Source organism: Diprion similis, chromosome 7 (assembly GCF_021155765.1).
Source record: "Diprion similis isolate iyDipSimi1 chromosome 7, iyDipSimi1.1, whole genome shotgun sequence".
Lineage (NCBI taxonomy): Eukaryota > Metazoa > Arthropoda > Insecta > Hymenoptera > Diprionidae > Diprion > Diprion similis.
Window position 1 is genome coordinate 5,916,535 of NC_060111.1, and position 13,252 is coordinate 5,929,786.

General features: G+C 35.2%; 3 protein-coding genes across 6 annotated transcripts in view; 1 reads left to right on the forward strand and 2 right to left on the reverse strand.

The window, feature by feature from the left end:
• Nucleotides 1-8,127, reverse strand: part of LOC124407879 — a 181,143-nt gene extending 173,016 nt beyond the window's left edge. The window contains exon 1 of one of the 3 annotated variants that reach the window (XM_046884442.1): nt 8,089-8,127. The gene's annotated coding sequence lies outside the window, so the exon portion shown is untranslated. Of the gene's footprint in view, nt 1-3,824; nt 3,977-6,259; nt 6,288-8,088 lie in introns of those variants that run through there. The other 2 variants (XM_046884441.1, XM_046884440.1) reach the window with 2 other exon arrangements.
• A 383-nt stretch (nt 8,128-8,510) lies between these two features.
• Nucleotides 8,511-9,679, reverse strand: LOC124407881 (jerky protein homolog-like). The gene is made up of 2 exons (XM_046884443.1): nt 9,022-9,679; nt 8,511-8,738 (listed from the first exon to the last, which is right to left on the reverse strand). The coding sequence occupies exons 1-2, from the start codon at nt 9,524-9,526 to the stop codon at nt 8,563-8,565; spliced, it is 681 nt and encodes a 226-aa protein (XP_046740399.1). The 5' UTR covers nt 9,527-9,679; the 3' UTR covers nt 8,511-8,562.
• An 826-nt stretch (nt 9,680-10,505) lies between these two features.
• Nucleotides 10,506-12,914, forward strand: LOC124407882 (protein RER1). Of its 2 annotated transcripts, XM_046884445.1 has the most exons (6): nt 10,506-10,664; nt 10,986-11,069; nt 11,187-11,291; nt 11,393-11,489; nt 11,615-11,832; nt 12,167-12,914. In XM_046884445.1, the coding sequence occupies exons 2-6, from the start codon at nt 10,995-10,997 to the stop codon at nt 12,257-12,259; spliced, it is 588 nt and encodes a 195-aa protein (XP_046740401.1). In that variant the 5' UTR covers nt 10,506-10,664; nt 10,986-10,994; the 3' UTR covers nt 12,260-12,914. The 2 variants fall into 2 exon arrangements, with proteins under 2 accessions (XP_046740401.1, XP_046740402.1); XM_046884446.1 differs by lacking the exon at nt 11,187-11,291 and having other exon boundaries at nt 10,507-10,664.
• Nucleotides 12,915-13,252: the final 338 nt, after the last annotated feature.

The window sequence follows — 13,252 nt, forward strand, 5'->3', positions numbered from 1 at the left end:
TATATAGGGCATTCCACGTTAATTCGAACAGGGTCTGACTTTCACCCTCGTGGATTTGGTCCACGGATTTTTGTATTGTTGTTCAAACTCTAAAAAGGATTTCAATTTTTTTCAGATTTTTATAACTTACCTATATACCCCCAAATCCCCGTGTAAATGATGATGATGATGATGATGATGATATTTTGACAGTGATAGCAACATTTTTGAACATTATGAAACAAATTACATAAATTCAGTAGCTGAAACCGGAAATATTTTCATCAAAATTGAAGTGGGCAACTATTTGTTATAATTTTTTAATTAACTGATAATTTTTCTTTCAATTACTTTGATATTGTCTTGTTTTAATTGTGTTCCCGAAAAAATTGAAAAATCAAAAATACGATTTTTAATATCAATTGGAATTTACAGATTATTGTAGTATTACGGAAGATGAATTGAATCCTATATCTTCGAAAAAAAATCCAAAACACTAAAAAAAAATTTTATTCATTAGCTGAAAAATAGATAAAAAAAAATCATCAATGACCATAGAATTGGTGCTAATTTCTTCTTTTTTTTTTATTACTTTCAAAATTTACGCTATCATTGTCAAAATATCGTTATTTAAGGCGCTCCAGGCGCGTCAGGAAAGATTGAAAAAGCCTGCCAAAAATTAGAATGCTTTTTACTGTTTGAAAAACAGTATAAAAATCGCGGATCAAATCCAAGAGGGTGAGGGCAAGAACCTGTTAGAATTGACGTGGAATACCCCGTATATATACGTGTATACGTATTTACCCAGGCCTGGAAAAACTGAAAGGCAAAATTTCTACCGATGATTGCCATCTAGTCGTATATGTACGTCTATATACTTCGTCCATTTCCCTCTTTGCCGTAGAAACATCTATCCTAATCCGACGTTCCATCCGCAGCGTAATGAAATTCTGGTTCTTCTTTCTTCTTCAATCCTGCTCTGTCAGATATCCTCATTTTTTGCCCGCTCTTATATTCCGCAGTTCGGTATTCGCGTATCGTATCTCGCATATCGTAGGCGACGAAGCGTTAATACATCCCCAAACGCCTGACTACAATCCGTGTCAAAATTTGATAAAAAAGGAAGAAAAAAGCTTTGGTGAAAAGAAAATAAGAACTTCGCCAATGATAACATGAACGTAAATGAAAGTGTTGAAACACGAACTACGTTACGTGGTAATCCATGTTGTTAGATGTAAAGTTAGCCAGTAAAGTTAGACTCAAGATATACTCTGTATGTAACTCTCTGCTCGAGTAGATACGGTCTAGTTCTAGAATCCATGAATTTTTTAGTATTCTTCCGTTTTATACACGCATTTTTTCTCTATTGTTATAATAAAAGCGATTAATATTCAAAATCGTACAAGATAGTCATTGAAATTACCTCCAAGCGCCTTAATTTCAACAGAAACGACTTCTCTACTGTATAACGATGTGATAGACGTGAATCTGGACAAATTCGACTAACACAAGCTAAGATATGATGAAAACGATTTTCAACTTTCGTATTTTTTTGGAGGCTTATCTTTTATCTCATTAATTAATTTATGTAAATTATAACTAACGTAATTAACATTGTTGAAGATTTTTTTAAACGGATTTTTCTCTCTTTCTAAATCTTGATCCAGACTGTGGATCCAATGCATCCTTAACTTTTCACGGCCGATTTCCATCCTGTGATTTCTATCTCTCTCTCTCTCTCTCTCTCTCTCTCTCTGTGTTTTATGCCTCTCGTTTCTCCGTCCTCTTCCATCTACCCAGCGTGTAAAGCACCTACCTACAGAATTGAAATGAGACAGAAGAAAGAGGAGGAAATCTCTCGGGAAAAATAACGAGAAAGCTTGATCCACGTTAAGGACGAACGAATCGCGTGTGCGCCTCCAACTTTACGACAATGCGAAATGCCTCGCGCCTTTGAGACGTACCGAACGATCTGGAGCTCCGGGTATTCACTTGGGCGTTGTGGGAGAAAGAGCAGGGCATATAGATATTGTGTGAAATGTGAGAATGAAATTCATATTATATTAGAAAGAAACTGCGCCAAAATATAACCGAGATTAATATATTACCAAGACTTTCGCAAAACAATTTATTACGCATTTACACACGCGCAATTTTTTTTTTTTAGAGAAAGTGCAATTTGTCTAGATTTACTGATATCGTGATGTAAATTTTTTTTTTTTTTTTTTTTTTTTTTACAGATAGTAGCACTAATGCCCAATAAAATCTCGCAGTTTCAGATTAAAAAAAAAAAATATTATTGTTCTTGCAACAAAGTATATACCGAGGAAACTAGTTTTTGTCATATTATTTCGATAAGAAACTTCGATCACAAAGCGGACTATCCCAGAGTTGAGGTAGAAATCTGAAAAAATTAGGTAATTTTTTTCGAATTCTTTGAAATTGATTTGGAGAATGAGGCGGCAAAAATTCGTCAAAACCCTAATATAATTCAGGACCACCCTAACGTACCTACACTTTCTAAATATGTTTCAAAAAAGGATTTCAAAATTATGACAAATTATTCTTCGTTGTAAATCATGTTATAGATGGATATATGAATCTAAATTTCCGATTAACGATTCACAGAATACCTAATGAAACAATATTTAATAAATTTCAGGAATTCTTTTCAAAAACTATTATTTTACTCTATATGATTATTTTATAATCTTATTCCTCTTGTATGCACTTATGAAAGTTCTGTAATTTATTTCAAGTGGACTAATTATAAAACTATGAATACGCATCTCTTTCCAATAACCAGCCAGAGAATTTAAAACATTATCTGCAGCAGAGAATCCTGATTTGTAAAAAAAAACTCAATTACGATTCTCACGTTTAGAATCGAAAGCTTAATTTGTTACGCATTTATCATGATATACAAAGCGGGAGTGTCGGTGCATCGCAAATCATCGTTACCCCCATTCATTATGTATCCGCAGTCCAATCACGTCTTACAAACCTTTCGGAGTGGCTGGTTGGATACAGCCCTGAAGCTATAATAATAACAGACGGTATCGTCGAAACAACTCCTGGGAATAGTGAACCATACATCTAGAAACGTATTTGTTCGTGTCTCCTCGTAATCAATTAATTAACTGTCTCTGTCGACCCTCTCCCACCAGCTACAATCGTATTTGGACAAGTCCGTCTTTCAATTTTTCCTTCCTAAGATCATTCAAGTTTAACGGAAACGCATAGGAGATATTTGAATAGTGCAGACGACGTATAATTAAGTCTGAGACAAACGTCTCTTAAACCTAAAGGTACCCTAAAGCAAGATCATAACCCAAATTACTTTAAGGATAACAGAACTGTTCCTTTGAAAATTACCTTGAATTTATTAGTTTAAGGTGTGCATGTCCCCTTAAATTAAAATTATACTGAAATAACATCTTACTTCTTTTTTTCTCTTGCTCAGATTTTTTTTGATTTTTTATATGATATAGAAATTTTTGTGAAGATTTCAGTAAATGCTTTAAATCTGATTGTGAGAAGTACCGACACACCGTTGGTATTAAAAAAATGACACCTCTACAAAGTTTTTTTTTATATCAACTGAACATTTGCGATTCGAATTGGAGTTCTTCTTTTGAACTTCTCATGCATTGTTAATGAACTTTAACTAAATGAATTTTTAATTCTAAGGCCTGTGAACCATGATTCGATAATTTCTTGTTATTAGCAGTTTTTTCTATCTTACGAAGAGAAAATATAAATAATACGGTATGAAATACATGAAGCATCGATATAATTGCCAGTTTATATATTACAATAAAAATCGAGACATTATTAAAACGGACCTTGAGTATTTTGCCAAATTCATGGTGGTTGTCTTCTGTAGGACGACAGGATACAGTCGGCAGATTAACCGCAAGCGCCGTTTTAATCGTTTGATTCAAAGACACTGGGTAGCAGGAAACCCGGCGATTTAAATCGGAATAAATCTCCCTTTAATAATTGTTGATTAGTCTCGATTACGCACCGTTGTAATTTATCATCTTGTTGAAAAGTAAATTGACCGACAACGATTTCGTTTAATAGAACAACTGGCACGAAATATTCCAAGTATATTATATACGTGTTATTTGTTGCTGTGCAAAGGAGTGACAATACGCGGCTTGCATGTTGAAAACTACAGAATTATATATTTCTTTCGTGTCAGATGCGATTCGTCGAACAATTATCATCGAGGGTTAAATAGACCGGGTGCTTCTTCCGCAAAACTTGTGTATTGACGAAATGAATATGGTCGTTCTCATCGTAGGGTAATACTAGATACACCCTTTTCCGGGATTTTGGCTGCAGCTCACGCGACTCGGTACCGAGACCAACTGAACGCCTAGCGAACGGCGACTAGCAACACAACCGCGATGGTCCACCTTGGCTGACTACAGCCTTACTATCACTACTGCAACGCTTTGCAATCGGATTTTCGAAACCTACCCTCGTCTTCGTCCTGCGCCCTCTGACCCGTCGGTAACTAGGTGAGCCTTCTTTACCGACCGAAGACACGGTGGTTATCTGTCCTCCACATCAACGATGTATGTAAAAATTTTTTGTGTTACCCTTGTATTTCAGGAACAGATCGCGTGCTACTGAAGATATTGAAACATGATCTGCAGATGGTCGTCAATTATTATGAAACACCTTGACATCGTCACATGAATAATGGGTTTTTGATTCGCGTCTTTATTTCAACGAAAATCAAATCTTGTAATGTCAAGGCCTTGGACAAATTTCTCTCTTCGATTCGTAATAAATAAACGTAAAAATTTTATTTCAACTTCAAGTTTTGCATGAAATTACCGTACTGATAAAAATTTTTGCAGTAAACTGCACCTTATCTTTCAAAAAAGAAATAATTTTCTAAAAATGCATCGTTCCATCATCCACCTGAAAACGATCAGCGTCTTTACGCTTCTACAAAGAATTTTTAGAATATTTTAACAAGTTACCCCTTATTGTCGTATACACCTTAGAGTATGTTAAGTTGCCAACGCTCAGGAGCAAGTTTATTCTGACGAAAGTAACAAAGAAAATTGTAGAAAAAAAAGACTTTCTACGTGAACGAAAACTCACAGATGCAATGAAATTTAATATAAATGTTGTAATGTCAAGGCCTCGCAGGAATTTCTCTCTTCGGATTCATAATAAATAAACGTAACAATTTTATTTCAACTTCAAGTTTTGCATGAAATTACCGTACTGATAAGAATTTTTGCAGTAAAATACACCTTATTTTTCAAAAAAGAAATAATTTTCTAAAAATGCATCATCACATCGTCCACCTAAAAACGGTCAGCGTCTTTACGCTTCTACAAAGAATTTTTAGAATATTTTAACAAGATACCCCTTATTGTCGTATACACCTCAAAGTATGTTAGGTTGCCTGCGCTCAGGGGTAAGTTTATTCGCGGAAGTAACAAAAAAAAACTGTAAAAAAAAACACTTTCTACGTGAACGACAAACTAACAGATGCAATGAAATTTAATATAAATCGATACAACTGCTTAATTTTTTAGAAATTTGTTCGAGAAAGAGTTAATAATTCCAACTGACAATATGAACCGCATTTTGACAAATCAATGAAGATAATTGAACTTGATCTAAATACGCCTTTTTATCCATATATAGATAACGAGAAAAACTGTCTTAGAATCTTATTCAAGCAATTGAAGTCAGTAACGTTATCTCACCATCAGTTCGCAATAAATATTCACAAACATACGATAATTGACAATTGAACGATTTGACTCCAACATTATCAATTTAATTACAGTTATTTCTGTTTTTACTTCAAAAGCTGACTCAATCACTTCAACAAACTTATCAGAAATCTCGAAATTTCAATGTTAATTTTTACACGAAAACGAGGGAATAATATACCCATTATAAGCATCAGAATCAAAATCATAAAAGGAATATCCAGAGTCACATTCTACACTCGCAACACTTAATTCGTACGTTACGAGTGAAGCTGGCAGTGAAGTAGGCCTGCCTCAAAAAACATCACAAATAAATAAAGTAGCTATAGTAATCAAGTATGTATGCAATTGGGCATTATCACCAGATGAAAAAACCTTGTAAATCGACTAATTAATAATCCGCAGAAATACAAAACAGGGTTGTTTTAAGGTATACACAAGATTGACGAAAAATAACTTGCTAAGCAGCCAGAAAAGAATCTTCGAATGCTAGATTACCACGCTGGTTTGTTAATACTGCTCAAACTCACCTCCGACTGCTACAAACTGTTTTAGTTGCTGTAAGTATGTTTCCTCAGCAAATGTGATGTCCTCACTTGCCCACCGTGTCACTTTGGTTCAAACGCACTCGGCAAATCGAACGATACGCGAAAATAACACAACGAGAACAATATGTGTTCCGAAACTAGCTGCCAACGCTAAAAACTCCCTAAGGACAGAGGCAGGGCTGCTCACAAGCGGGTCGAGAGCGCAAAAGAGATAGATATAAGATTGTTGCAGTACTGAGAGCTAATTTCGGAATGCACCCACAGACGACATGCAACAGCGTGGCTTTCCGCGCGGTACCTAAAGCGAATTGTTCGCCAAATGCCGTCAGACGCGGCACTAAAAATTTCGTTATTTCATCGAGACATGCCGCTGTCGTTACCGACCGAGATTCGAACCTCACGAACTTCACTCTGAGCCAAGCTCCGTAGATAGACGATCGAACAAAAGAAGATCTTTGCGTGAGGAATTTTTTGTCGAAAAAAGAATGGCGATTGCATTGGCAGACTGAAGTATAAAAACTACACACTTTACACAAATTGGAAAAAAAATGGCGACCATTCAAAGCCTTCCCTTCCGTTCGTCTATCTACGAACCTTGCTTGATACTAACTGGATGCCGACTCCTATGCTGCCAGCACACGACAACGGCAGCTTGTCCCGATTAGAAGTTCCAAAAACCGACACGAGCGCTGCCATATTCGGTAGGGTCACGTGGGTGACAGCCTATCAGAAACAGGTTTGGTCACGTGATACGGCGTGGGAAAGTTTGAATGCATGCGGCTCGAAAACGAAATAAGATAGCTTTCTCTCTTTCATTATACATGTGTATTTACTTGAAAAAATACACTGACGAATGTAGATTCCGTATTTCCTCACAGAAACAACAAAACCCCGCTTCTGTGGGAAAGTTTACGTGCTGTCAGTTCTAGCGAGCCATGTGATTCGTTTCATTTATGCTATTGTCGATTTTATCTGCTTCTAATCCGACTAAATTAAAAATTAGCTCCTGTGTTTTCAGGCGGCTTTATGGTAATTAAATGCAAACATATCATCGAGATGGAGCTTATCGGTGATATATCGTTGCCTGTGATTGAGTCGAATTTTCGAAGTGAAACTTCTTTAGCAGGGGTAACTACAGAATGTCGTGAAACGCAATGTTTTGAAACGCTTTGTTATGATCTGCAATGTTATGAAACCCCCAAATGTCCCCTATCATTGGTCTTTCCTTTGTGCAGATCTTCGTGTCCCTACTCTTTTGTACCCGAACACAAAAACTTATTTAATATTTCAAATAACAACCGGTAATTGCTAGTTCTTCCTATTCTCCGTCTCACTCTCTCACCCTCGTTCTCATTCCCCCCAACTTCATTGTTTGAATACAAGCTATTTAAAGAGGCATGTTTGGGTAGTTAAAGTCACATTATCACTCACATAAAATTCAGAAGTTTCACTATTGTCGTACGTGATTGCCGCACACGTTTTTTGTATACAGTCCAATCTCTCATAATAAGACAGCGCGCAACAAGAACACTTCTCCAGGTTCTCACTCCGACTCAAACTCCAAGCTCTCTCAATAAAAACTCCCAGCCTAGAAAGTTTAGACAAGCAAATTTAGGTGAAAATTATAATATTTCCGTCTTAAGTCATAATTTTGTAATGAAGTTTTTCTGTACGATAATCAATCGATACTTTCCATTAACCAAACATAAATTTACTTAGTCAATTATAAGAATTTTATTTACATATGTAACAAATGTATATGTTTATTTAAATATTTTCATGTAAAATATTAAGAGATGTATAGAACTAACCAAAATGATTTTCGTTCTGTTGAGAGCTTAGAGCATATACTACTGGAAAGAACTACCCATCTCATCGACCTCGTCGAAAATAAAGACACAGTGATGAGAGATATATGTATGTTAAGATTACTCCGTCTCTCTCTTTTACTTTTATGCAAACCTACCTCCAGTAGTATATTCTCTAATCGTAAGGTAGGGAGTAATTCTGATCCATGACGTATTCAACTGTAGGTGGAATATTTTCAAGAAGGCTGAATTTTTCCATTGAAGATGAAGCAAAAAAATGGAATTCTTCCATTTTTCCTTCTAAATACATGAAATAAAAAATATAAGGTCAATATTTCCAAAAAAAAAAAAACTATTGTTAATGACATAACGAGCGCAGGTCATTGATAGCTTGAAAAAAGAAGTAGTAGAAAATAATGCTTGACCTTTGATGATTTTCCAAATCCAATTCAATACTGCTGCAATATCCATCACTTTCTAACGTTTAACATTTTTCAAAAGATTCAATAAATCATTTACATTTATTTTGTACTTTAAACCACTTTCATCCGTATTTAAAATTTGTGCTCTGTCAAGTTTTTTCTCAGCCACTAACTCTGCAAGCTTTATTCTGCACAGATTAGCTGCTTCTTCATCGGCTGACAGTGTCTCCCCTTTACAACACACAATATTTCATAATATTAGACAATTTCCAATAAATATCATAGTTTTTCATTTATATCAAGAATTGCAAAAGCCTTTCCAAACCTCTGTGCTTATAGAAAGATTGAATGATCTCTAATCATCTTTGGAAAGATACAATTAATTCCATAAAATGGTTCACAATATTACTTTCATTCTGAATGAAAAATGATGTATTTTATGAATTCAAACTAGGAATAAAATTCTCCATATGTAGTGAATAAATGCTTAATGGGAAGGATAAATTTTGCTTACCGGAAATTGCTAAATCTTTGATGTGAGTTCGTTTCTTCCATTTATCTAACCATCCGTTACTAGCTTTGAAGTTCTCCGAGCCACCAATTCTAGTGTTAATAACAAGTGCTTGTCGACATAACATTGGTCCAGAAACTGGAATGCTATTGCGGCGACAATCATCAAACCATTCAAACAATTCGGCGTCGAGTTTTTCCGTTTTAGAAACTTTTTTCAATGTTTTTGTACTCTCTTTTTTAGCAGCATCCTCAATCAGATTCTTGTTAAGTTTCCATTTACGCAGAACACGATCACTCATGCCATATTTGGTACATATTTCATGAGAGGTTAAGTTTTTCAACTCTTCCAAGATTTTCTGTTTATCTTCAAATGTATATCGCTTACGTTTTTTCACTACTGGTGTTTGTGTGAAATTACTGCTGCTTTCAGGTATACATTCTGGGTCACTCTCTCCTACTGGTACGCAAAAGTCTGAGCTCTTTCCTTTTTTTAAAGTTTCTGTCATTTCTATTGTTATTGCAAATATCTATATATCACAGTTACAATCACCTTCGCTTCACACACTATTATTCAATAAATTCTATAACCCAAATGATGTATTTAAACACAAAATTATGCACTATATAAAAATATATGCACATTTAACCGAAACATGTTTACATAGTCGACGTAAATAAAGTGACAATCGTTCTTGAGTATAGTTCAGTTGTCTCACCATGAAATATAATTATTCAGGGCGCGTTGCGAAATTAGCTGGCAGCGCTAAAACTCCCTAGGAGAAAGGCAAAGCTATCAACGAACTGCACAGCGCAACAGAGATAAAAGTTTGTCGATGACGCTGTAACGCAACATAGGTTGCGTTCCGAAATTAGCTCCCAGTGCTATCGGCAATCTCTTATCTCTTTTGCGCTGCCGAGTTTGTGACTAGCTCTGTCTCTGTCCTAGGGAGTTTTCAGCGCTACGTTGCACGCCGAAAAGACAGAGAGCGAGATAACTAAAGTATCATTCACAATCAACTTGGTACAGTGGTAATGCAAAAGTCTATTTTTTAGGTCCGTGGATAGCTCCAATAGCTTCTTTATCTATGGAAGCGGCTTAACATAGCGATTGTGACGTCATTTACCAGTAAAAGTCAGATCGTAGGTTTGAGATTTGAACTTGGCGGGAGTTGAGTCTCCCTAAACGCACTCTGTCTGCTCCGCATAAATGATGAATAAAGAATTTAAATGTCGATTCGTTTGCCTGGAAATAAACTGATGTCGAGTTGAGAACGAATCCTAGTAACCCAATAAGACACGATTCTTCGAAAATACAATGCAAGAGGCGAAGAAAAGAGCGTAGAAGCATACTTACGGTGGTGAGTCACCGTGTCGTGAGTCTTGACTGGTCTTTCCGACTACGATTATCTGCTCTTCACCCCCCCTTCTGATGAGAAAGTGGCGTCCTCTGCATGCGAGGTGAACCAATGATAATCGGCCACCGTCACCTCGGAAAAGTTCCTTGGAATAAAATTCTTTGATAAATTCTGTAATCCCAATCCCGTAGTATGCCATTAATGTTGTGACGTGTAATATTTTTCTACCCACATAAATTATAATATTATTAGAATCGACGGGATTGGCTGGATACAGTGTACTGTTTAGGTAAAACAACATTTTATACCTAATGCCTGTCATCTCTTGCACGTTTGCACTAGAAAATTTCATTCTGCTCAGAGGTTAGGTTAGAACTGCCTTGGTAACTGCTAATTACTCCGTTCGGTTATTATCTCTGACTATAGTGTTTATGCAACGTTATCATTCCCTCAGGATCTCATTACACAATCTAATTCATTGCAAAATATGTTCAGTCCATGACAATTATTTTTTCCACAATCGCATCATGTATTTCGAATTGAAAATCCAAAATGAAAAAGGGCAAATTTTTTAACAATTAATTACAGTCACGTTTTAATAATTTTTTAGGAAAATATCATGATGCAAGATGAGGACTTGGGCGGAACACCGAGGCGGAACATTTTTAGTCAAGGACTAATAAGATTATCACAGGTAACAGTATAGTTGAAAACGAAATAAGAAACTCTTAAACAAATTCTTCAAGTTCTCGCAATGATTTGCTTGTCATCGTCAAACACGATTTATTGACAGTCTTGTTCATTGTTACAGGTATATCAGAGTTATCTGGACGTATGGACTCCCCATGCTATCTCAAGATGGATATTTGCTGCATTTCTTTTAGCCATATTTATTTTGCGGATTTTATTGACACAGGTGGGCGGGAAATCATATGCAAAATTACCTGTCCATTAAAAAATGAAAACACTGTCTAACAACGCTGACATGCTGAATAATCTTACATTATCATTGTTTAGGGTTGGTACATTGTTACATACGCCCTGGGAATTTACCACCTTAATCTGTTCATTGCATTCCTCACACCAAAAATCGATCCCGCGATGGACTTCGATGGTGAGAATAAACTTCAGACATACTTGAACTTGATATTTAGTATTACATGCAGCTAATCATAATATAAAAAAAAAAGAGTTTAATGGTATTCACATCGATATCATTAATATCATGTCTGGTTTTAGATGGAGATGGTCCCGAACTCCCCACGAGATCGAACGAAGAGTTTAGGCCATTCATAAGGCGGTTGCCAGAGTTTAAGTTCTGGTATTCAGTGACCAAATCTACGATTTTTGCAATGGTGTGCACTTTATTCGATTGCTTTAATATCCCAGTATTCTGGCCAATCCTTGTTATGTATTTCATAACTCTCTTCTGCATTACTATGAAACGTCAAATAAAGGTAAGAATCTTCTATTTATCTCTGCAAGTAGAAATTGCAATGGATAGATGTGATAGAAGTGTATTTCATTTAATCTTATACTAGAGTTTCTGGAGATATGCTACAGTATTTTTCCTACATGCGTGGTAACGGCATTCATAGTTTATTTTCACTGTTACATAACTCACGAGTGACGTAGATATGAACAGATTTAAGTCAATTAAACTCTATTACAAGTGGCAATCATATATCACCCCATCTAACAGTAAACAATTCTGGAGTACCGAATGTTTCATTCATAATCGATGTACGGATATGATAGTGATGTAGAAGATTAACAAAATTTTTTTCACAGCACATGGTGAAGTACCGATACCTGCCGTTTACACATGGGAAACCAAAATACCAAAACCACGAAGATACTTCGAGATTAATACCTCCGAAATGAGTAGCAGCAGCCACCAGTGGTGGACGAGTGTATAAAGATAATGCGTAAATGTGCGTAGTTCTTAAATTCTTCAAAAATCCTGTGTAAATGCCCAAGAACTTTGGTAATGAATAGTTAATTTTTTTTATTATACCATCATCTAGAAAACAATTGATATAATTGAAATATGAAGGATACAAAATAGGAGTCAAAACTCCTGGATATAATATTAACTGGTATATGAAATAAAATGTATTAATATATTTGTAACATAAACTTGTACAACCTATTGTTAGGGTCTTACATTGTTTCTGGACACAGTAAAAATATTATAAACTGCATGCAGTTGTTAATGTAATATTAAATTATCGCTGAGTGTAAAAAATAAGACATAATAGGTAAGATTGATCGGAATGATTCGAATTTCTTTCACAACTCCACCAAACTAAAATGGTTATTATTTCAGTATGTATATTTTACTATCAATTCGAAGGAAAAAATATATATTAATATACTTGTGTTTGTATATTCACTCAATGTACCGCAGTAATTCATGTATATAGATTTCTTTTTAATTTCAACCAACAATGGCTCAAACTAGTCAAGTCATCAAAATTAGTTGGACCCTTTTAAATGAACACTGTATGTAAGTAGCAAAGATAATTTATTGCCTAGCGAAAAGTAGGCAATGTAAAAGTTTTCTTATTGTTTTTACATTCAAATTTTGCAAACAATCATAGATATTTATTTTGTGTGTTCCTTGTGAAACTTAACCGTTTATTATACGTAATATTAACTGTCTAAATTATACAACAATTAAAACTTATGACTAGTTGTCTCGATTGAAAACTGTCTAAATATAACAATAGTAACTTGGATCTTTGTATTTATTTCTTCATTACAGATCGATATTGCCATAATAATATACTCCCTTCATCTGCCTGCTACAATGCTGACATATAATTTCAGTTGTACATTGCACTTTATCATTATTGAATAGCACATTGTTATTAA

What these genes read in the sequence shown, in the direction of transcription:
- LOC124407881 (XM_046884443.1), bottom strand. Translation starts at nt 9,526, where the DNA reads ATGACAGAAACTTTAAAAAAAGGAAAGAGCTCAGACTTTTGCGTACCA. An exon ending in CAAAGATTTAGCAATTTCCG is followed by an intron (nt 8,739 to 9,021) that starts GTAAGCAAAATT and finishes TGTGTTGTAAAG; the next exon opens with GGGAGACACTGTCAGCCGAT.
- LOC124407882 (XM_046884445.1), top strand. Translation starts at nt 10,995, where the DNA reads ATGATGCAAGATGAGGACTTGGGCGGAACACCGAGGCGGAACATTTTT. An exon ending in GACTAATAAGATTATCACAG is followed by an intron (nt 11,070 to 11,186) that starts GTAACAGTATAG and finishes TCATTGTTACAG; the next exon opens with GTATATCAGAGTTATCTGGA. An exon ending in TCCCGCGATGGACTTCGATG is followed by an intron (nt 11,490 to 11,614) that starts GTGAGAATAAAC and finishes GTCTGGTTTTAG; the next exon opens with ATGGAGATGGTCCCGAACTC.